General features: G+C 44.5%; 1 protein-coding gene across 3 annotated transcripts in view; it reads right to left on the bottom strand.

Moving 5' to 3' along the window:
• The window catches only part of PRKAG2 (protein kinase AMP-activated non-catalytic subunit gamma 2), a 357,046-nt gene that overhangs the window by 87,338 nt on the left and 245,168 nt on the right, over window positions 1–24,540 (bottom strand). For all 3 annotated transcript variants that reach the window (XM_073581558.1, XM_073581559.1, XM_073581561.1), the window contains one exon: window positions 6,271–6,491. In XM_073581558.1, coding sequence (XP_073437659.1) covers window positions 6,271–6,491 — 221 coding nt within the window. The remainder of the gene's footprint in view (window positions 1–6,270; window positions 6,492–24,540) is intronic.

Consider the following 24,540-nt stretch of genomic DNA (forward strand, 5'->3'; position numbering starts at 1 on the left):
AAAGTCTTATTTGATGGGAGATGTCAGGGGAAGAAGGACGGAACCTTACATTTCAACACACCCAAGTTTTTGCTCTTGAGGAATTTGCCTCGCCATTGAAAACTCATGCAAGTTTGCCCCAGTGGGCAGGAATAGCTCAAACTGCTGTGCACAAGACATTTTAGTGAAATTTGAGGGAAAGATGAACACTGTATATGCTCACACTGCATAGGGTGTATATAGTGTGATAACATGGAGGCTAGAGATAAGAGGATATATTTGCAGGACACTGGTCCAGCAGCCACATCAGTAGCCTATGTCTGCTGGATGGGAGCCCTATAAACCAGGGTTCCCCATCTCCAGTCCTCAAGGCCTACCAACAGATCATGTTTTCAGGATTTCCTTAGTATTGCCCAGGTCATAATTGCTTTACCTGGGCAATACTAAGGAAATCCTGAAAACATGACCTGTTGGTGGGCCTTGAGGACTGGAGTTGGGGAACCCTGCTATAAACCACCGTCTACTTGCCAGCAGTGCTGTGGAATCGGAGTCAGAGTCCATTTTGGTGGAGTCGGTATAAAATGGACCGACTCAGACTCCAAATTTTCACCGGGCCACTCAGGCAAGGTCCTGGGAATCACTTTGCTCATCTCTATTGCGGATACATCGGGCTGCACTGGAGCTGTATACACAATTCGGAGCTTTTATGGGGTATTACAGCCTTTACAACTAGCTACTGGTAGGTGACAAAAGATATATTATGGGGTCTAACTGTTGGTATCCCCACCAATCTCTTGTCCCATTTAACCGAATGACATCGGGAACTAGGAATCCGTCCTCCATTAATTGGGATTATTTGCACAACTACTTAGTTTTTCCTTTTAGATGTAATAGTAAAAATAGCCTTCAATGGGGGTGCTTGTTCCTGAAGGTTACGCTCAAACATCCGTGTGTCACGCTCCAATCATCCAAGCACATGTCCATCAGAGCAATCACTGGCCCCTGTGCACATGCCAGCGGTGAGCTGACAAACAGGGGACTCTTGTTCGATGGCTGATTAGGTCTTTAATGTCGGCCTAAAAATCATCATTGGTCGGCAGCACTTCCCTTGGTATGGAAACAGTAAGTACAGTGACAAACAATTGCATTACAGATTATTCGGTAGTTTGCAGACACGGATAATTGCCGTATGTCAGAAGTGTAAGGCTATGTTCATACGTTGCATTTTTTGCAGCATTTTGTTATGCACCAAAAACCAGAGACGTGGCTGTAAAATGGCTATGTACAATACTCACGGTTTTGCGCTTTTATGTGTTTTTTTTTGCAGCGTTTTACTTGTGTTTTCACGCATTTGAATGGGAGAAAAGCACTGCAAATACTGAAAGAATTGACGTGGTATGGCGTGACAAAATCACAGCTGGGCTCAGCATATATGCGGAAAAAAAACAGCGTTTGCAGGAGATTTTAGAAATCTCATTGATTATGCTGGTACTGTAAAATTTAGTATTTTTCACACCCAATGCCTGAATGAATACCTCCACAATGTGAGCATACCCTAACTAGCATTGGTCAAAACGCCATATCATCAATCAGATATCGGTGCAGGCAGATTATCTGCCTCTGTGAGGATGGTGCACATGACTCCATTCAGATGCTGGCACAGCCGTCAAGTTTTCCCAGGCGAAGCTGCTTCATGGTGGCATTGCTGGTTTTCTTGCAACGACTCCACCGCCGGTGACATTTACACTATACGGGCTCATACTCACATGCGAGAAACTAGGACAAGTCTCGCACGTCAATACCCGGCACTGCCGCCGGCGCTCGGATCGGAGCGTTCAGCTGCATGTATTTCTATGCAGCTGAACGCTCCGATCCAAGTGCCAGGTACTGACGTGTGAGACTCCTCCAAGTTTCTCGCATGTGAGAATGAGCCCTACTGCTAATACAACGGCTTCTGCTGGGAAAGAGCATGTGATTTCTGTTACTTCTTCAGGGTTTCCAAACCTTGAAGCAGCTGAAAGAAGTGAAGAAAAAACGGAACACGTGCACAGCACTGTCGTATAGCCATTCTTTTGCACCATCTTCATTTTATGGGGCGATTCTGCGGGGCTTTTTCAGGTGGCGTCTGAGCGGATATCACAAACCCTTGAAAGAAATTGTAGGGTAAGTTCCCACGATGAGTTTATGAAGCAAAATCCAGCAAGGTGGATATGATTTCTAGAGATCTCACGCCCACTGTGCATTGTTTTCTATCTTTTATTTAAACGCGATTTGCCAAAAAAGGGACAATGCAGAGTCAAAAATGCAATAAAAAATGCAAGTAGTCTAATGTAGCTAAAGGTGCAAAAAATCTGCAACATCAAAAATTCTTCGTGCCAACGTAACCTTAAAGGGAATCTGTCACCCCTTTTTTGAGATATATAATGATATCATTCAATTGTGTGTCACATAAGGATTCTCTTAGTACTTTTGCTTCCCCCTGACCCCGCACCTTTCATGCATAAATACCTTTTTAATATCGGTTCAGATGTATGTAAACTGCCGCGGTCCGGTGGGCGGGGCTTATTCACCTGCTCCTCCCTGTCTTGCTCTACGCATTTCTTCTTGTGTAGAGCAAGACAGGGAGGGGGAGCAGTTGAATAAGCCCCGCCCACCGGACCGCGGCAGTTTACATACATCTGAACCGATATTAAAAAGGTATTTATGCATGAAAGGTGCGGGGTCAGGGGGAAGCAAAAGTACTAAGAGAATCCTTATGTGACACACAATTGAATGATATCATTATATGATATCTCAAAAAAGGGGTGACAGATTCCCTTCAAGGCTGGGGCTACACAGCGACATGGATCATGCAATACTGAAACCTCAACGACGCATTGCAAAATGGGATGCAATGATTTCCTAAGAGAACAACCTGCGCCACAGTCGCAAATATTTCCAAATGTGTTGGATTTTCCATTGTTGGTCGTAAGTAATGCAATCCTATTGTCTTTTATTGCGCTGCGTTGTAGCAGCGACACCTAAGAAACCATGGCAGCTTTTACGGCCAGAGTCGCCGTGTAGCCCCTAGCCTTAATGATATCTGCTTTATCCCCTTACAGGGGGATCCCCATGATACACATTTGTGGCATATCCACGGGATTCGTCATGGAAGGGAACCTGCTGTTACAAATAAGGCAAAATCAAATTATTGTAGTTTAAATAAAAAATTACTTTTGCGCAAAATCTTTTTCATGGAGAAATAATGTGTTAAATGTTAACTATTATATGAATTTGCTTAAAAAAAATGCCAACATAAAGGGAAAGAAGGTGATTTTGGGGGTCTAATAGGCAATCATAGGGGCTCGTGTTTGGCCTCAGCTACAAAAGCAATCCATCGGCCCCCCAGGATTGCATTGTGATGGTGCCAGTAGAGTAACAGAAATCACACCCTGAATGTGTCCATATAGGAATCATATATTACAGCACAGAGCAGCAAAGGGTTAAAGGGGTTGTTTGATTTAGGAACCCTATGTCAAATATCTTATTAGAGGTTTATGAGTATAAGAACGCAGGATCTAATTGTTGGTGTTGAGAGCATCGAAAGGAATGCAGTGGGACTACATATGCGACTATGACTCCTATCGTTCACCTACTGACATATCTGATTATGGCTATATCAGTCAGCCTGGCTGGATTGTTGACATGTCTATGATGGCCACTTTTAATACTGTGCAGTCAGGTTACAGACACAACATCATTTTGTGCCTTAGATGCATTATTTTTTAGAGACATTTATTGAACCTAGTAAATATATAAATTAAAAATGAACTTAAAGGAGGGATATCAGCAAAGAAAAAAAAAAAAAGATGATCACAGACATGTCTGAATACAATAGCTGATCTAATGCAAATCCTAAAAAACATCACTTATCCTTATCATTTATTTATGGAGCACAAGCATCTTACTGACAATTACAAATAGCACCACCTAGTGTTAGGATCTGTGTTCTGCACTTACACTTTGAAGACCTGCACTTTTTTCATTAACGCTGAAGCCTTAGAATACAAAGTACACCTGTGATACTTATAGGTCGGTAAATGCCGCAGAATCTTGTCCCCAAAGCATTTGTTAAAATAAAGATAAAGCTGGGCAATCCCTTTTCTATCTTAATTGCACCGTCCAATGTATTCAACGTCTATAAATGGTTTACAGCACAATTGCACAATTGTGCAAATGTATGAATGGTCTCCCCAATGCCTCATTCAGACATCAGTTTTTAGCATTTTTCACTGAGAGAACTAGCACCTATTATAGTCTAAGAGACTGTTCACACGTCCTTGTGTTTTTGTCGACCAAGTGGAGCGCAGCAAAACACTGAGAACTGTCCGATTTCTGATTTGAGTCACTGATCAAACCTGCCCATGTAACTCAATGGGTCCACGAAAAACTGGACAACATTTGGATGCAATCCATGTGCTGTCTGATTTTCAAGGAGAAGCTGTGGAAAACTTCTCAAATTCAAAAAAACAAAAAAAAAAAATTAATGAAACGCTGATGGTAAAAATGACACACTGTCCAAACACTGATGAAAACTGGTCGTTTTTTTTTTTTTTTGCAAAGTAGAAAAACCACTAATGTCTGAATGAGGCCTAAGACAGAGCTTTTAGAGGCCGTCAAAACCAACAGGTTTTTTAACTGGAAACAACTTTAGGCTGTGTGCACAGGTTGCGGATTCCACTTCCGCGCGGAACCGCAGGTAAAACCGCAGGTTAAGTGACCTGCGGTTTTCCTGCTGTTTGGTCTGCGGTTTTGCCCAGCGGTTTCACACCTCTACTATGTTAAAGGTGTGAAACCGCTGCGGAAACCGCACAAACAATTGACATGCTGCGGTTTGTAAACTGCAGCAAAACCGCGTGGAAAAAACCGCACCGTCAGCACAGCGTTTTTGAAACCCCATAGGGTTTCATTGTACTGTACTTGGTCAGCGGAACTGCTGCGTTTCCGCAGGGGCAAAACCGCTGCGGAAACGCAGCAGAATCCGCACCGTGTGCACACAGCCTTAGTAAACCCTTCTTTGTGCAGTTTTTGGAAGAGTTTTTTTTTGTTTCCCGAAGCCATTTTGGGTTATGTGTGCATGGCATGACACGGTATGTAGAACAGAATAAATCAGAAGTATCTCAGCCTCTCCGGGCCTAAATGGGAATACCGGCTTCTTGGCCACCAGAGCTGAGGCTACGGAACAGTCGAGTGAAGTAAAATATAAACTTTTAGCGTTCACATCGTTGTGATTTATTTTACTGTTTCTGGGACTCCCAGTCTCACAGCAGCCAATTTACTAAAACTGTCTTAAAATTGGACAGGCTAGAAATTGATTTTAAACCCTGACTCATCATTTGCAACTTTTTAAGTCCCTTTTTTATTTTTTGTCCCGTGGTATTCATTGCTGAATTTTGCACCAAATTCTCCGAAACGGTGCAGGCATTTTATGAATTTTGCGCAACGTAACAAAATGGTCTTTATTTTTGTCTATAATATTGTTTGAAACTCGTTACCGCAACGGTACAAAAATTGAGACAAAATATCTGCTGCAAAAAAGAACATTTCCGACAAATTTTTTAACTTTTCAAAAAGTCGTAAGGGATGAATCAGGCAAAAAACATGTGTAAACTCCAGTCACAGCAGTGAACACAAAAAAACACAAGCGAATGCATAAAATAGAATTCGTAAAAGGCGAAAATGGACAAATGGCACAAACATGAAAAAGGTGCAAAACACTAAAATTTAATCTGACCTATGATATGCCCTTTTTATCACTGTGGCTTGTACTAAGTGATACATTTGGTGAATTTTTAGACACATGTCTAGTCTGACTTTACTCCTGGTTGGTTTAATTTACACCATTTTTTAATTAAATTTTGGCACAATTTGGGAAAGTGTAAGACCCATACCCTTCATCTGAATTCAGTCTCAAGGAATAGTAAATCTTCCCCAATGGCAACCAATCACGGAGCAGCTTTCAATTCTCATTCTGTTCTTAAAAAATGAGAGCAATGCTGTGATTGGTTGCTACGGGCAACATAGAGGTTTTTGTTATTGTCAGTTCCATACATCTGTCCTATGTTGTAATGGACTGTGAAAATTGTAAGCCTATAAATAAAGTCATGGCACATGAATGTATGTTATGAGCCCTGAGAAGACGATGAGTTGGATGACCGTGTTCATGAGGTTGAAATGTTCGGGGGGGAATCACGTATACCATAGATGTTGCTAGACAAACACAATGGACGACACGATAGAAAGGTTACTTACTGTTTTTGAGGTAGCGCTAAGCGATGAAGATGCTAGAGAAGATTTAGTCACAGTTATTGGGAGATGTGATATTGAAAATCTCTGTCCCGTGTCTGGTGGAGAGGAGAAGGATCGGAGCCGGGCCTCCAGCCGTTCTGGCTCATGTTTGTAGGATTCTAGAGGAAAGTTTGGCTGCTTGGTCACTTGTGTGGGAGTGGATGGGGAAGAAGACAGTCCTGAGGCTGCAAAATACAAGAGGACATTAAAATATTAATTTTATTAACACTTAAGTCCTAAAAATGTTTACTGTCCGACATTATCTGTTATATATTAACCCTAAGGCCAGGTTCACACGTTCAGAGTGCCATCAGTGTGCCCGTCTTTACCATCAGTGTGTCCATCTTCACCATCAGCGTGTCATCAGTGTTTGGTCCTTGTGTCTGTCTTTACCATCAGTGTGTCTGTCTTTACCATCAGTGTGTCTGTCTTTACCACCAGTGTGTCATCAGTGTGTCTGTCTTCACCATCAGTGTGTCATCAGTGTGTCTGTCCTCACCATCAGTGTGTCATCAGTATGTCCATCTTTACCATCAGTGTGCCAACAGTGTATCCTTCTTTACCATCAGTGTGTCCGTCTTTAACATCAGTGTTCCCAGCGGCGTATCTAGGGGGGGCAGCCGGGGCATTTGCCCCAGGCGCAGCCAGCAGGGGGGCGCAGTTGGGCCGCCTAATGCAGCGGTCCGCAGTGTCCTCCCTGGCGACTGCGTTCTGCCGCCCCCCTGGCCTGGGAGTCGGCGGTTCTCTGTGACAGCCGGCGCAGAGAAGGAGGCGGCATCGGCTCCCAGGGAGCATTTATATTGGCGTCTATACAGACGCCAGTACAATTGAAGCTCTGACTGCCGGGTCAGAGCGATGTCAGCAGCGTGATCAGGTCATGTGATCATACTGCTGACGTCACTCCCCGGCGCCCAGAGAGAATCCTGGTGGTAAGTGTGCTCCACTGTAGAGCTGAAGAACCACCGAAGATGGGAGATGAGGGGGAGTTAATGAGTGGAGATGGGGGGGATTTGTAGAGGGGATGGGGGTTAATGTGTGGGGGCGTTAAGGTGTGGGAATAAGGGTTAATGTGTGGGGGGTTAATGAATGGGGATGGGGGTTAATGTGTGGGGGCATCAATGAGTGGGGGTGGGGGTTAATGAGTGGGAATAAGGGTTAATGTGTGGGGGGGTAATGGATGGGGGCTAATGTGTGGGGGCATCAATGAGTGGGGATGGGGATTAATGTGTGTGGGGGTTAATGAGTGGTGATGGGGGTTAATGAGTGGGGATGGGGTTAATGTGTGGGGGGATTTGGAGTGGTGATGGGGGTTAATGAGTGGGGATTGGGTTAATGTGGGGGGATTTGGAGTGGTGATGGGGGTTAATGAGTGGGGATTGGGTTAATGTGTGGGGGGATTTGGAGTGGTGATGGGGGTTAATGAGTGGGGATGGGGGTTAATGTGTGGGGGGATTTGGAGTGGTGATGGGGGTTAATGAGTGGGGATTGGGTTAATGTGTGGGGGGATTTGGAGTGGGGATGGGGGGGATTTAACGTGTGGGGAGATTTGAGGACACAAAATGAAGAGTATGAGGAAACAGTATGGGGGATTGGTGCTGACACAGTATGATGGGTGCAGACAGTATGGGGAGCGAACGGGTTAATGTAAGTGGACACAGTATGGGGAGTGAGGGTAATGGGATGTGTGCAGACACAGTATGGGGAGTCGGGGGTATGTGTGAGCAGACAGTATAGAGAGTCAGGGGGTAAATATATGAGGAGGCAGTATGGTGAACAGGTGGGATGTTAGAGGAGACAGTACGAGGAGGGAGGGGAATAGTGTGAGGTGTCAGTATACTGCAGATATTTTTATGTAGGAGCATTATAATGACACTTCTATCTTTAAGGGCATCGTGTGGAGATTTGCTGCAGAAGACCGGAGACGATGGAAGTCTACAGAGACGAGATGTGGATGAGAAAACTCATCATGGGGTCTGGACAAGAAGAAGAAAAGGAGACAGACTGCAGAGACGACGTCATCTATAAGGTACCTGGATGTAAATGTTATTTGTGACACTGACTTATTCTCATGTTTTTATTTGTTAGGAACATTAAAGGGGTTGTCCAGGTTTGTGCTGAGTCTGCAGACATTCTATGTGACTGCAGACTTCTGAATTCTCACAGTGCTCACTGAACGCTGTTAGGATTCTCTCATGCCGGTAATTTACATACATGCGGTCACATGCTGACTAGACGTGTGTGGCCTCACTCAATGAATATGAACGGAGCGAGGCCGGGCACGTTTAGTCGGAGTGTGGCCAGAAGTATACAAATCACATACTTGTGCTGACACGATTGTACTTTTGGCAAGGGAGAATCCTAAAAGTGTGCAGTGTATTCGTTGTGAGAATTCAGAAGCTGCAATGTCAGGACTCAGCTCTGCAGGTTCCAGTAGTCATCACACGGACACTTCACTCATAAGTGATTTTCATACTTGGTCATGTGACAACGAGCTTCTCTTCCCGCTTCTCTCAGTTTTTTACTGAACATTGAGAGCATTAGGGAGAGCAGCTCGTGGGTACATGGCTAAGTGTGCAAGTCGCATATGTACTTGGGCTGGGGGGGGGGGGCGCTGAACCAAATTCTTGCCCCGGGTGCCAGAAAGCCTAGATACGCCTCGGAGTGTTCCATCAGTGTGTCCATTTTTACCATCAGTGTGTCATCTGTGCCCGTCTTTACCATCAGTGTGCCCGTCTTTACCATCAGTGTGCCCATCTTTACCATCAGTGTGTCCGTCTTTACCATCAGCGTGTCATCAGTGTTTGGTCCTTGTGTCCATCTTTACCAATAGTGTGTCCGTCTTTACCATCAGTGTGTCTGTCTTTACCATATGCATGACGACAGTGTGTCTGTCTTTACCATCAGTGTGTCGGTCTTCACCACCAGTGTGTCATCGGTGTGCCTGTCTTCACCACCAGTGTGTCATCAGTGTGCCTGTCTTTACCACCAGTGTGTCATCAGTGTGCCTGTCTTTACCACCAGTGTGTCATCAGTGTGCCTGTCTTTACCACCAGTGTCATCAGTGTGCCTGTCTTTACCACCAGTGTCATCAGTGTGCCTGTCTTCACCATCAGTGTGCCTGTCTTCACCATCAGTGTGCCTGTCTTCACCATCAGTGTGTCATCAGTGTGCCTGTCTTCACCATCAGTGTGTCATCAGTGTGCCTGTCTTTACCACCAGTGTGATCAGTGTGCCTGTCTTCACCATCAGTGTGCCTGTCTTCACCATCAGTGTGCCTGTCTTCACCATCAGTGTGTCATCAGTGTGCCTGTCTTCACCATCAGTGTGCCTGTCTTCACCATCAGTGTGCCTGTCTTCACCATCAGTGTGTCATCAGTGTGCCTGTCTTCACCATCAGTGTGTCATCAGTGTGCCTGTCTTTACCACCAGTGTGTCATCAGTGTGCCTGTCTTCACCATCAGTGTCATCAGTGTGCCTGTCTTCACCATCAGTGTCATCAGTGTGCCTGTCTTCACCATCAGTGTCATCAGTGTGCCCGTCTTCACCATCAGTGTGTCATCAGTGTGCCTGTCTTCACCATCAGTGTGTCATCAGTGTGTCTTGTCTTTACCATCAGTGTGTCATCAGTGTGCCTGTCTTTACCATCAGTGTGTCATCAGTGTGTCTTGTCTTTACCATCAGTGTGTCATCAGTGTGTCTTGTCTTTACCATCAGTGTGTCATCAGTGTGCCTGTCTTTACCATCAGTGTGTCATCAGTGTGCCTGTCTTTACCACCAGTGTAATCAGTGTGCCTGTCTTCACCATCAGTGTGCCAGCAGTGTATCCATCTTTACCATCAGTGTTCCATCAGTGTGTCCATTTTTACCATCAGTGTCATGTGTGCCCGTCTTTACCATCAGTGTGCCAAACAAAACCAGGAGTGGACCTTACAGAGAAAAAGAGAAAAACTATAATTGAAAGACTGACATCTGTTCTGTGTTTTGGAGACACTCCTGGTTTGGTTTTTGCATACAAATACAGATGAAATACTGATCGAAAATACTGATGTGTGAATGAGGCCTTACAAAGCTTCACTTTGCAGTGTTAAACATGGAGAATCATCCATGTGCTGTACATGTTTCTCACAGACCCATAGTCTTGTGTTGGCCCTGGTCATCCGTGCTGCTGGAAAAAAAACAGACCTGTCTCTGTGTGTTTTGCATGGACACACAGTCCATAAGAGACACGGACATGTGAACAGAACCTCAGAGTGTAATGGATACAGGTTGTATCTTTGAGAAAAACGGATACAACACGTACTGGAAAAACGGATGTCTGAATGAGGCCTTAAAGAGTTAGCTGGATCTAAAACACCTATTGCAAAGATGAAAGTGGCGTCATGTCGTCGGCAGTACAATATACATTGTTTGCATATATTTTCATGCTTTTTATAAAGACTTAAATATATTATCAAAAGAGAAAGGCCACCACCAAAGTGAATCAGGACTGAGAAATTCCAGATCTAAGTTCATCCTGAGTTGCTCTCAGTTCTCTGTGGACTTATTCTTAGTGCAGGCAGTGTCACCTTTCCAGCAGTCTCCTCATCTGTCATTACATTCAGCATTTATTTGCCTTGAAACAAGGGGCATGATTAATCATGATTAACACTATTATGGCTGGTTGAAATACAGATACAGTTTAGGCACAAAGAGGGGTTACATTTTCTATCTGAGATTACAATGAAATATTTTCCATCATAACATGTGGAAATAAGCGTCGTAGCTACAGTATGTATAATCCAGAATGACTGAACATCTCATCTATTTTTCCACTGTACTCGGGTACTAAGAGCACAATCTATTCATTGTTCTAAGGGAAATATTTTCCTAGATAGTCAGGAAGATAATTAGTTATAGTAAATCACGAAGCAAAGTGTACTTGTCATTTCAGGTGACTTTTTAGAATAAGCTGCCGTACCTGAGAAATAGCACAATTTCTGGACATTTACGGTAAGCATGGATTTACCAGGTTTTTTTTTCTATAGGGTCTATCTGGCAATTTTTGTCTACGAACAACTATCCGTATTTTTCGGATTATAAGACGCTCCGGATTATAAGACCAATTTTGAGAAAAATATGACATTTTTTTAAAAAATAAAATGGTGGTGCTTCTCATAATCCATGCATCTTATTGCTTACCGGGGGTGGTGGCGCGCCACTGCGGGTGTCCGGCACTGCGGGGGTGTCTGGTGGTGCTGCTGTGTGTGTCTCCGATGGTGCTATGGGGGTGTCCGTTGATGCTGTCCGGTGCTACTAGGGGACTGCGGGGGCACTAGCCTTTCACAAAATGTGATCAGAGCTCCCCATAGCACCGGAGACACCCGTAACAGCACCGCCGAACACCCCCCGCAGCACCGCCGGACAACCCCTCATCCCAGCCTGTGGCCTATATCAACGGTACCGGTAAGGTATATACGCATTATAAGACGCACCCCCATTTTCCCCAAAAAATTACGAAAAAATACGGTAATTTCAGTAAATTCACAAACTCTTTCTTGTGCATCATTAGAAATTAAACAAATGGTTTACGTATTGTAAAAGGTTGCAAAACCATGCTGCCATTAACAGCGAGCGAGCACTTAAAGGCAATCTGTCAGCAGGTAAAGCAGAGTAATACAAGGACAACATGATATAGGACTACTACTCCCACCAGCCTACGCCTGCTGCCGTTAATAAAAGCGAGAGCATGCGCAGCTGATGAAAGTATTAATCAGCCAGTGCGCTAATTTTTTTTTTTTATTTTTTTTTTAAATGGCGTGGGTCCTCCTGCATTTTTCATAACCAGGCAGGCAAAATTGACAGCTGAGGACTGCAACTCTCAGCTGTCAGCGTTACCAAGGCTAGTTATCAAGGATAGAGGGGTCCCCACGCCGTTTTTTTTTTTTTTTTTTACATTATTTAAACAATTTTAAAAAAAATATTGTGGGATCAACTGGTTTGACAACCAGCCAATCTAAAGCAAACAGCTGAGGGCTGGTGTTCTCAGGCTGGTAAGGGCCACAGATATTGACCCCCAGCCTAGAAATAGCAACCCGCAGATGCCCATCTATTAGATGTGGCAGTTATGGCGCTTTGCCTGACTCTGTCCTCTTGCCCTGTAGCAATGGAAAGTGGGGTTCATATTTGTGGGGTTATCAACTTTGTATTGTCTGCTGACATCAAGCCCACGACTTAGTAATAGAGAGGTCATCGGAGTTCAGAGGCCTGGCTGAGAACGAAGTCTCTGTGGCCAGCGGTAACCTTGATGATGTCACCACTAGTCACTGAGGCTGAGCTTGCAGTTTTAATGGTTGGTGAGATGTTATTTTCCTGAAATTCTGTGCCTTTTTTCTCCACACATACCTTTGATCATTGTGGCCCAAGAGTTCAATTTTAACTTCATTGGTCCACAGAACTTGTTTAGATGTTCTTTTGCATACGTCTGACGCTGAGTTTTATGGTGAGGATGCAGGAGAGGTTTTCTTCTGATGTTTCTTCCAAGAAGGCCATATTTGTGCAGGTGGTTCTGTACAGTAGAATAATGTACCACAACTCCAAAGTCTGCTAAATCTTTCTGAAGATCTTTTGCAGTCAAGTGGGGATTCTTATTTGCCTCTCAAGCAGTCCTACGAATAGTTGTCACTGAAATTTTGTTTTCTCTTCCAGATCTTATCTTGATTTCCACAATTCCTGGTAACTGCCATTTCTTAATAATATTTCAAACTGAGGAAAGGGCAACTTGAAAACACTTTGGCATTTTCTTATAGTCTTCTCCTGCTTTGTGGGCCTCCACCATTTTCATTTTCAGAGTGCTAGGCAGTGGCTTAGAAGAACACGTGTGTGATGAAGAAAGCAGGATTTAGTGCTCCAATGTTCAATAGCAAGGCCTTTTAGTATGATAATGAGATAAGGCCAAAGCAGAACTTCAAAGCTTGGGTAGGAGCAACGCCAGCATGGGGCAGGAAGGTGCCTGGGGGCTTCAATTAGAATATACCTGTCAGCTGGAAATACACATCCATTGTCTCTCCCAGCTGCTCCGACTCCATCCTAGGATCATGGATTATGAGCACACCTTTCAAGTTAGACTCATAAAAAATATCCACGTGACCCTGAGGAAATCGCGCATCTGGCAGTGCGACTCCTGAGTCGGTGAGGGCTCTGGGATCTGAGATATAGAGATTGGCCCTCCACAGCAACCTAATGGGGCCATGTTTGCTCTCCACACGACAGGCAAAACAAGCCACATTCACTGGTACCTCTTGTGTCCGGATCCGATCATCCTGGAGAAAGTTACCCCCTTTCTTAGATATTGGGAATAAGTTCTGCAGAGAGCTAAAGGGTGGAGATTATTAGCCCACCCTCTGACACAGAGGGGAGGAACCCAGCATGCTTAAGAACTGGGAGCACAGGGCAGAGAGACACACTCTCACAGAAGAACCAGACGATGATGATCTAAGAAGGAACTGGGGACAGATCTGCCAAGGGGAGCAGCGGCCCACGCTTTGGGGTCTGTCCGGCAACTAAGATTCTTATACCTGTGGACTGCAGAGCTCCTGGCATCCACATGCAACCTACAACCTGGTAAATTGACCTCCAGCTTAATATCTCTAAGTCTTGTACCCTTATTGTTATATTTTACTCTGACTGCAAATCCACTGTAATTCCATTGTATAGCTTACTGTATATTTCTGTAATTATCTAGTGCGCCCTTAAGGCAATTAAACCATAAAATTAATCTTAGGCTGATGCTTTTACTCTGATTATAAATCTTAGAATACCCAGCGGGTAACAGGACCTCCTCCCCGGCGGCCATTTGCTCTAGGTGCAGTTCCCTTACTGACCTGAGACACAAAGGGGGCGTCGGAGACCTATGCCTGTGTAGTTACATCACATTGGTGACGTGGGAGGAACCGGTCTTTCCTACACAACGTGGCTGTTGTTTTTCGGCTCAAAGATAGAGGATGTTGGGTTTTTATAAAGCTGGGAACTTTGCATCACCTGGCATTTCCTAACGATAATGGTGAACAAACCATAACCCTAACAGGCTAATTAAAGGGAATCTGTCACACTTTTTTTGGCCTTTCACCTGTTGGCATAGACATTAGGGGCTTATCTACAGCATTCTGTAATGCTGTAGATAAGCCTCCGATGTAACCTGAAAGAGAAGAAAAACACGTTATATTATACTCACGGAGGTGGGCGGTCCGGTCCGATGGGTGTCGCCGTCCCGTCCGGCGCCTCCCTTCTTCATGCGATGACGTCCTCTTCTCCCTTCCTGTAATGGCTCCGGCGCACTGCTCTGCCCTGTTGAGGGCAGAGCAGAGTCATGCTGTGCGCAGTCGCCGGGAGAGGTCTGGCGCCTGCGCACTGCAGAATTCTGCTTTGCCCTCAACAGGTCAGAGCAATGCGCCTGCGCCGGAGCCATTTCAGGACAGGAGAAGAGGACGTCATTGCATGAAGAAGGGAGGCGCCGGACCGGACCGCAACACCCACCGGACCGCCCCCTCCGGTGAGTATAATATAACGTGTTTTTCTTGTCTTTCAGGTTACATCGGAGGCTTATCTACAGCATTACAGAATGCTACTGAAATTCCCGGAATTATTGCGGACAGCGGCCAAGGAGGGGTGGATGAAAGGAGACGAAACACCGCCCATCGGATCGAACACAAGGCATTTACATAGCCCGCCAAAATGAGGTGACAGATTCCCTTTAATATAATTATTTACTAAAGCCAACACAGAGTAGTAAAAGGTTCTTTACAACAACAAAAAAGATGCCTAAAATTGGAACCTCATTTTCTTCCATCCACCTTAGAGATAGAAAATTTTGTAAATATTCTGTTTTGTTTTTTTTTAAAGAATTTTATAATATAACTTTAATGGAAGATCTACTTGAATTCAGCAAAAAAAAGTTGTAAGATTTTTGACCTTCTTGCAGCAGTGGCCAATGAGCCCCGAGCAGCAGACCGGCAAAAAACTTGAACCGTACATAGTTGGCAAATGTATAGCACAGATCTATTGAACGTTGCATAACTGCTTTTATTAGTCTATTTGGAAACTGCTGTAAAAAAAAAAATCTTACTTCAATGGTAAGTTTTTATTACCAGGAACCCTAACCGTGGGCCTGAACCTTATGACATTTGTAAGATCACCTTTCATATACTTACCTTCAAGGCAAACATGTCTTCTAAAATTAGGACAGAAGCATAATATTACAACATGACTTCACATGAGAAACATGCAGGAGGCCTCCACAGTGGAGTATAGGTGTTGTGAGGACAACCTCTGCATGCATGCAGGGCTACAGCGTACAGATAGTCATGTAATGCACTGGGTCCCAGAGAGGCCAAGAAAACACAACCGCTGCCCAAGAAACCTACGGCTAGGAGGAGGTTTCTGGGCAGCCAGAACATCTCGGCAGATCTTTGAATCTCTGACGAGGAAATACTTTGGATATAGGATTGGCTAATGGCGCATGAAAGGACATTGTAAAGTCAAATCACAACAAAGTAATTGAATAGACCAATTTGCAGTACATTAAGAGAAAGTACACAAGCTTGGAAATAATAAGAATAAACATCTGCATATTTTGTGAGTAGGATGGCATAGAAAGTATCGAGGGTTAATATATGCAGTTTTTAGTATTTTTATTCCCAGAAATCTCCGGAGGGAGACATACCACCGACCAGGAGTGGACATAGACAGAAAAGGGCCTTGTGCACTCAGTAGCTCACCATAATGAACAATTCACCTGCTTTGGAGGTGGTAGTGTAACGCCTTACTTCTTGGACCCCCTTGTGTGTCTGCATGTCCGACTCTGGGACTAACATCACAGGAACATTGCCCGCCTTGAAGGTAAGTATGTTTTTTAAATTTTCAGCTGTACAGTCGTGGCTCGCCCCCAGAGGCCATGGGGTACTCGGTACCGGGCCCGTTGACTTCAATGGGAGATGTCACAGTGGCGGTGACCCGGTCCGTGGCCTCAGGCGGTCAATGTAAAAGGGGTAGAGTGATGGGGATAAAGTTGTTAAGATGATTCGTGGCGCCACCTGTGGTTTCTGGTCAATTTGACGAGCACTGCAGGGTTGCTTCACTGAGACAGATGGTGTGGTGCAGCAATAATGTTGAAGCTCCCCACAGGTGGAGCTGTAGTCCCAGGGCAGTGTAGATGAGGTTGGCAAGTGGGGAGATGGTGTAAAGAAGTAGATGTAGCAGAGCCGGGTGTAAGGCACAAGAATAAACGCAAGGGCATGTAGTTCCAAGGCTTTACTCACAGTCTGGTGCACACAGATGCCCGCTTCGGTGCCGTGTCCTCCAGGTCAGGGGCTCAGCCTGGAGGAGGAGGTGCAGTACCTCTGTGGCAACTGAACGCTCAGGGGCACCACAGTCGAGCTATTCATAAGGGGTTACCCAGCGGTGGACAACCACTTTAAATATAACAGAATAAGCTTGACTTACCAGCTGAAGTCCCTACCACTGCTGTCCCCCCTCCACCAGTGGTCTTTTTTTTTCACATGACTTCAGCAGTGACATCACATCTACAACAAGTGACAATGGCATCACCGCTAATTCCAATGATTGACAAAGGAAAAAAAAACAGCTCACCTGTGGCAGCACGTGGCATGTGGAAGCACGGAGCCCGTGTAGTTGCACGCATCACAAATGGAAAAAGGAAAAAAATTCTCCAGCTTCTCGTTTGATCCAAAATTTATTGTTTAAAAGGAATCCTATAAAAACAATTCACATGGACAAGGTAGCATTTCGAACACAACACCGTGTTCTTTCTCAAAGCTTGTTTTTGTTTTTATATGATTCCTTTTAAACAATAAATTTTGGCTCAAACGAGAAGCTGGAGAACTATTTTCCTAATCCCAGTGATTGGCTGCAGCAGTAATGTGTTGTAGATGGAACACAACCGCTGTCGCTCTGTAAATAGAGATTGGTGGATGCAGCAGTGCTGCGGTGCTGCAGCCTTAGGGGCTTCATCAGGAAAGTCATGCTTATTTTATTATTTTAAAGCATAACTATTGTTTGTTCCAAAATTGTATTAGTTTGTTACTGTATGATGTCTGGTTTTGACAGCACATGTACTCTCTAAATTGTAAAGCGCTGAGGAGTATGTTGGCGCTATACAGATTGTAATCATTATGGGACATATTCTAGATAAATGGGGAGCGCTGCTTTTGACCCATTTGTAGATTGATTTCCACAATAGGTCCATATTGACTTTGATTCACATTTCTGTTCAGTTGCTCTAACAGTGAGCACCTTGCCTATTAGTTATTAGCCTCTTTATTAAACCTGCCCCATACAGAGAGGCTGATGTCGGAGCAGCTAACAAACCGAGCATTAAATCTTGTACAAACCTTACCGTCATCCTTCGATGTAATTCTGCTTTTCCCATATTTTGTTACCTCGAGCACAAAGGACATACAGTGTGCACTAATAATGAATAACTTTTCGACGTTAATAACCCTTGAAATTATTCTTTTGCATTTAGCAAAGCAATTTCTTGCCAGTTAAACAGAAAATAAGGCGGCCCCTGGCTGGTGCATTCGTAAGTAGGGTCTGAGACACGTCCTAATCTGCATTCAGCCAGGAACACATTCAGAATAACTGGCTTATCCCTTTATCTGAGATGTTCTTTATAGTGGAAATTCCTCAGCATTATTCAGTAATTGTAGCAATGTGCACCTTGAGGAGCTGCCAGTTTTGTAGGACTCACTGAAACCTTCTAACTATATTCGAATACACCCTTGAAGGTCATTGCTGGCCTTTAGAGAGTAGCCTCTTACATGTTATTTATTGGTGAAAAACACACATATCAATTAATCAATTTTACAAAGCACTTAACAGGGTTGTCTGGTACTAGGACAATCCCTTCTTAAACGGAATGTTCGGCCCTGATAAAATAATAAAGCCTATACTCGCTTCCCGTGTCGGCGCCGTTCCCACGCTCTCAACACTTGCTCTTCCCGAGGCTGTGATGCGGTGTTGTGACACATGACGCGGCGCCCTATCAGTTTGCCTTCGGGCAAACTGAACATGAAGAGGAAGTCGGGGATCAGCTGCAGCCGAGACTTCCTCTTTCATGTTCAGTTTGTCCGTAGGCGGAGATAGTGACGCCAGCACTGATTGGTCACCAGGCATCATGTGTCATTCCACCGCATCACAGCACTGGGACCGCGAGAGCCCACACCACAGGAACATAGCCGGCAGAGGAGGGGAGTATAGGCTGTATATCGGAGCCGAACATTTCGTTTAAGAAGGGGTTGTCCTACTAGTGGATAACCCCTTTAAACTGTATTTACAGACCTGGAGAAAAGTGATAATTAGAGCTGTGCCTTAGGGACTATTACTAGAGATAGCCAAGCGCCCCTTGGAAAGTTACAGCACTCCTTAACCCCTTTCTAATATGGCTAATTTCTGCTTTTTTGTTTGTTTTTTATTTTCATTTTTTCCTCCCCTTCTTCCAAGAGAAATAACTTTTCTAGTTTTCTATCCACATAGCCCTACGAAGCCTTATTTTTTGCTAGACGAGTTGTTATTTTGAGCGATACCATTTATTTTCTCACATAATGTACTGGAAAACAGGAGAAAAAATTCTAAGTGCAGTGAAATTGCAAAAAGAAAAAAAACTGAATTCTGAAATTGTTTTTAGGGAATTGTTTTTATAACCTTGTTTAGTAGTGAAAAAGAATCAGATATTTAAAAAATATACATTTTTTTATTGTGCCTCTATTTTCTGAGATCTGTAACGTTTTCGTTTTTCAGTCGATGGAACCGATTTATCTTTTTTTTTTTTTTTTTTTTGCAGGGCAATACCATTTTTTTTATTGATATCATTTTGGGTCAGATATTAAATTGTGATCACTTCATACTGCATTTTTTTGGTGGCATTTTAACAAGAAGGCTTAATTTTTAGGATCAATACACGTCAGATTTTCAGTGGCAAATCATTAGAAATCTGCAAGGAAATCTGTAGTTGCAAAGCCACGCCTAATTTGTGTATTTTCTATTTCCATGCTGATTTGCCACTACTTATTCAAATAGTTGAAGGACTAAAATAAAAAAAAATCTTTGGGCGCTCCCATGCCCACACACGGGAGCTTGAGCAGGTCTATGTCAATTGCAGCTTCATGCAATCTTTCTGCAATTTTGTTGTTTTGGGGATTATTTTAAGAGTCAAATTGCAGACCTTTAATAGTTGCGCGATTGCTAGTCACAGTTAAGGTGCACAAATGTTTTTGGTCATGTGACTTTTCTAAGACTCACTGTCACATGACACATGTCGCCATGTAGCCCGAGACTTATCGAAATAAGCCTCCAGCCCATAAATAACTGCTAAGGAACCCAGTTCATGTTAAGAGTCTGTAAGTGAAGTTTTATACTAGTCAAGTGTCATATCACAAGACGTAGATCATTTAATGCTTTCGAAACACTCCTGCTGGTTGGATCTGGATACTGTGAGAAACTGTGCTTACAGCACTATTTCTATATTTACTCCGCTCCCAGCACCTGCCATTTAGACCCTTAGCAGAGCACTTCATGCTCAGCAGCTTCGTGTTTAATGTAGTTTATTTCAATGTCTTGGGGACAAAGAAAATGCCATAAAAAATGTTCACCTCCACCGGCTGTTTGACAGGAAATGTAAATTGGCTGGAATTCATAAACATGGGCGTATAGGCTAAGTCCTCGTACAAAGCTCTCAATTAGCACTGAAGCTCTCTTTCGACAGCTACTGAGAGATTTCATAAAGCAAAACAATCATCAAAAGCAAAGTATTCAAGAAGAGGTTCAGAGTGTGAAGAGGTATAATTACAGTTTGTAGATGCAGAGTGACAGATCTGTGCTTTACGCTGTAATCCAAAAATTGCAAATCTTCAGTCTGCAGGTCAAGAAAATGTCTTAAATTATAATGGCACACTAATTTCGGTTTTTGGGAACAGTTGTACCCCATGAATGACAGCACATACCCACAGCAAAACAGCGTTCCAGAGTTGGATTTTGCAGTACCGTACTAAACTGGTGGAAATATTTTGGTCCATTAAACTTTCTTTCCCTCCCTCTAAAAGTACCAATCATGGAGCCAGAAGTAGTAATACCCACCTTAGACTCTTTATAAACAGGTGTCATTTCGTTACTTAGAAACTGTATCATTTGATCCATCTTCAGGTACTGGGCGATGTAGGTAACCGGTGTTGCTGGTAGTGTGTCCACAAATAATTCCAATATGTTATCCAGAGCTCTCAAACTTCTTCTTCAGGAAAACAAGAGAAATTGGTTCTTTGGAATGTTTTTGGTTCTCCTGAAGAAATTCAAGAACTTCGAAAAGGTTGAGAATAAGCTTCACTGGTACCTCTAGATCGCATATTGGAATTACCTGTGGACTTACTACCAGCTCCAGAGGTTACCCACACCTCCCATTTCATAAATACCACATTGGGTCTGCCAACAAGTAGTGCTCCAGCAACTGGAAAACTTCTAATTTGAAACCCTACTAGTGTTGTGTCTCACCTCACCACACTAGATGAGGAGAACCGCTTTGTTATAGCTTGTTAATCAGATAAACCCCTATTGTGCCTATATTGTCCACACAGAATTTTCCTAATTTGAGCCATGTTGGCTCTGCTGATTGGCTTACATTGCTGGTAGATTGGAAGAGAATGTGTTTAGAGCTGTTAATTAACAGCCTGACAGAGGGAAGTTGTGCCCGCTCATCAATGGGTATGGACAGCATCACAGACACAGCCTTTACCATTGTATTGGTGCCCAAGAAAACTCAGGTTGGCCTCATTCCCTTTTTTTTGGCCTCATTCCCTTTTTTTATGGAAATGGTGAAGTTTTGTTGGGCTCCATACTTGACAGTACCAAGTAAGTGAGAAGGCAATAGGCAGAAGTTTGTACCACCTTTATCGGGCCAGGGTCACACTTGCGAGTGTGATGCAAGAAACTCATGCGAGTCTCTTGCATCAATACCCGGCACTGCCGCCGGCACTCGGGACCGGAGTGTGCGGCTGCATAGAAATACATGCAGCCGCACACTCTGGACCCGAGTGCTGGCAGCAGTGCCGGCTATTGATGCAAGAGACTCGTGTGAGTTTCTCGCATCACACTTGCAAGTGTTAGGCATCGGGTTCCTGCAGCTGCACAGCAGGAATCCAGAGCCTTGCATCCAGTGGTCTCCCATTCTCCACCGACCACTCAGGAGCCTGCACAGCAATCTCTGCGTCCCAGACGCTCTGCTCAGACCAGCTCCGTAGGACTGGTTGTTGCTGGCACCTCTGGGTCAGCAATAGCAGCGCAGGCTGCCCTACAGCAAGCCACTCCAGAGGCTGTCCTCTCGTCCCGCTACTGGGCATGCTCGCGAGACGATCTCTCATTGGAGATCGGGAGTCACGTGCTCAGGTCCTTCTCCTGATCTGATTGGTCCATCCCAGAGATCTGGAAGGTCCCGGCAGCGCACGGCTATAAAAGGCCCGCATGGCCGCTCGGCCATGCGCTAGTATAGACTCTTCTTGCTAGATGTGTGAATGGTGATGGATGTATGATTCTGGTGACTGACTTAAGATTCCCCTCCCTCTGATATTACGCATGTGGATAGGGAACCATAGAAAGAGTCAGCGCCAGTCAGTGGCAAACCTTAGGCCACTGTGCACACCACACCTCTACACTAGCGTCCGAAGGTGTCACGTCTCTCACGGCACTATCGCATAGCGGCTGTGTCTGCCGCCGCGCTGCATTCAGCAGCACTTACCGGCGTCCGCAGTAGCGACGCCGCACGCACAGTAGGTCTAGACGGACACCGTCCCCTGTCTTGGACCCTGTCCTGTGACCTGATACCGTGCGTGTAATTTCGCTGAGACCTGTGAGTCTAACAGGCTCGGTGTTTATGTTTATGTTACAGTGCCTCTGTGAGTTAAGAGTCCGCTCTGTGCACATCGGGTGACGTTGAACCCGTGCGCATTATACCGCCATATAGTGCGTCTGCCATTGTCTAGCAGCAGTTTTAACACCTACTGCACGGTGGAGCCCGGGCGGCGAACACACTTTCTATTTAATATTCAGTGCGTTCCGCCGTCCCTAATAGCAAGTGTGACCCCGGCCATTGGAAGCCACTAGATCGGGAACTAGGCTCTATGACCTTCAGGACCAGATGCGTGTACACTGCTCAAAAAAATAAAGGGAACACTTAAATAGCAGAATATAACTCCAAGTAAATCAAACTTCTGTGGAATCAAACTGTCCACTTTGGAAGCAACACTGATTGACAATCAATTTCACATGCTGTTGTGCAAATGGAATAGACAACAGATGGAAATTATTGGCAATTATCACGACACCCTCAATAAAGGCGTGGTTCTGCATGGTGGGGACCACAGACCACATCTCAGTACCAATGCTTTCTGGCTGATGTTTTGGTCACTTTTGAATATTGGTTGTGCTTTCACACTCGTGGTAGCATAAGATGGACTCTACAACCCACACAAGTGGCTCAGGGAGTGCAGCTCATCCAGGATGGCACAGCAATGCGAGCTGTGGCAAGAAGATTTGCTGTGTCTGTCAGCATAGTGTCCAGAGGCTTGAGGCGCTACCAGGAGACAAACCAGTACACTAGGAGACGTGGAGGGGGCCGTAGGAGGGCAACAACCCAGCAGCAGGACCGCTACCTCCACCTTTGTGCAAGGAGGAAGAAGAGGAGCACTGCCAGAGCCCTGCAAAATGACCTTCAGCAGGTCACAAATGTGCATGTGTCTGCACCAACAGTTAGAACCGACTCAATAAGGATGGTCTGAGGGCCCGACGTCCACAGATGGGGGTTGTGCTCACAGCCCAACACCATGCAGGATGCTTGGCATTTGCCACAGAACACCAGGATTGGCAAATTCGCCACTGGTGCCCTGTGTTCTTCACAGATGAAAGCAGGTTCACACTGAGCACATGTGACAGAGGCTGGAGACACCATGGAGAGCGATCTGCTGCCTGCAACATCCTTCAGCATGACAGGTTTGGCAGTGGGTTAGTAATGGTGTGGGGTGGCATTTCTTTGGAGGGCTGCACAGCCCTCCATGTGCTCGCCAGAGGTAGCCTGACTACCATTAGGTACGAAGATGAGATCCTCAGACCCCTTGTGAGACCATATGCTGGTGCGGTTGGCCCTGGGTTCCTCCTAATGCAGGGCAATGCCAGACCTCATGTGGCTGGAGTGTGTCAGCAGTTCCTGCAAGATGAAGGCATTGAAGCTATGGACTGGCCTGCCCGTTCCCCAGACCTGAATCCAATTGAGCACATCTGGAACATCATGTCTCGCTGCATCCACCAATGTCACATTGCACCACAGACTGTCCAGGAGTTGGTGGATGTTTTAGTCCAGGTCTGGGAGGAGATCCCTCAGGAGACCATCTGCCGCCTCATCAGGAGCATGCCCAGGCGTTGTACAGTAGGGAGGTCATACACAATACTGAGCATCTTTTCCTTTTCATGAGGCATTTCCACTGAAGTTGGATCAGCCTGTAATTTGATTTTCCACTTTGATTTTGAGTATCATGCCAAATCCAGCCCTCCATGGGATATTCATTTTGATTTACATTGATAATTGTTGTTTTATTGTTCTGAACACATTCCACTATGCAATGAATAAAAATTTGCAACTGGAATATTTCATTCAGAGATATCTAGGGTGTGGTATTTTAGTGTTCCCTTTATTTTTTTTGAGCAGTGTATACAGTATAATATGACTTGGGACCTTTTGGATGGATAGGTAGGTTATAAACATGGGCAACTTTCATTTGTATTTGTTATAAGCCACCCTCTATTCCACTGCCACACTGTTAGGTCATCTGTAAGATTACACAATTACATAACTTGATTACTTTTTTAAAAAAACATATTAAAAAAAAAAAAAAAAAAATCGCAGTTCGTCTCACAGATCCTATTAAAATGAATCCATCAGAAATCTGCAGTTGTGCTTGTTTTACTGCCAGACATACCATTCATCAGAGTGCACCGCAACCACATGTCTATAAAGGATTGAAAAATGTGAGTGCAAATTCATAATTAAATAATAACCATAAAATCTGGAGTGTATCCCATCCATTATACTTCAAATTGACTGTATGCATATTAATATACCCATGCTCTTCACACCTAGTCTTATCCTTCCATCTTATCCTACCTCTTTCTTCAACTTTGATGCTAGGAAAATGTCCCATTAAA

Source organism: Dendrobates tinctorius, unplaced genomic scaffold (assembly GCF_039654945.1).
Source record: "Dendrobates tinctorius isolate UK_male_01 unplaced genomic scaffold, ASM3965494v1 ptg000070l, whole genome shotgun sequence".
Taxonomy (NCBI): domain Eukaryota; kingdom Metazoa; phylum Chordata; class Amphibia; order Anura; family Dendrobatidae; genus Dendrobates; species Dendrobates tinctorius.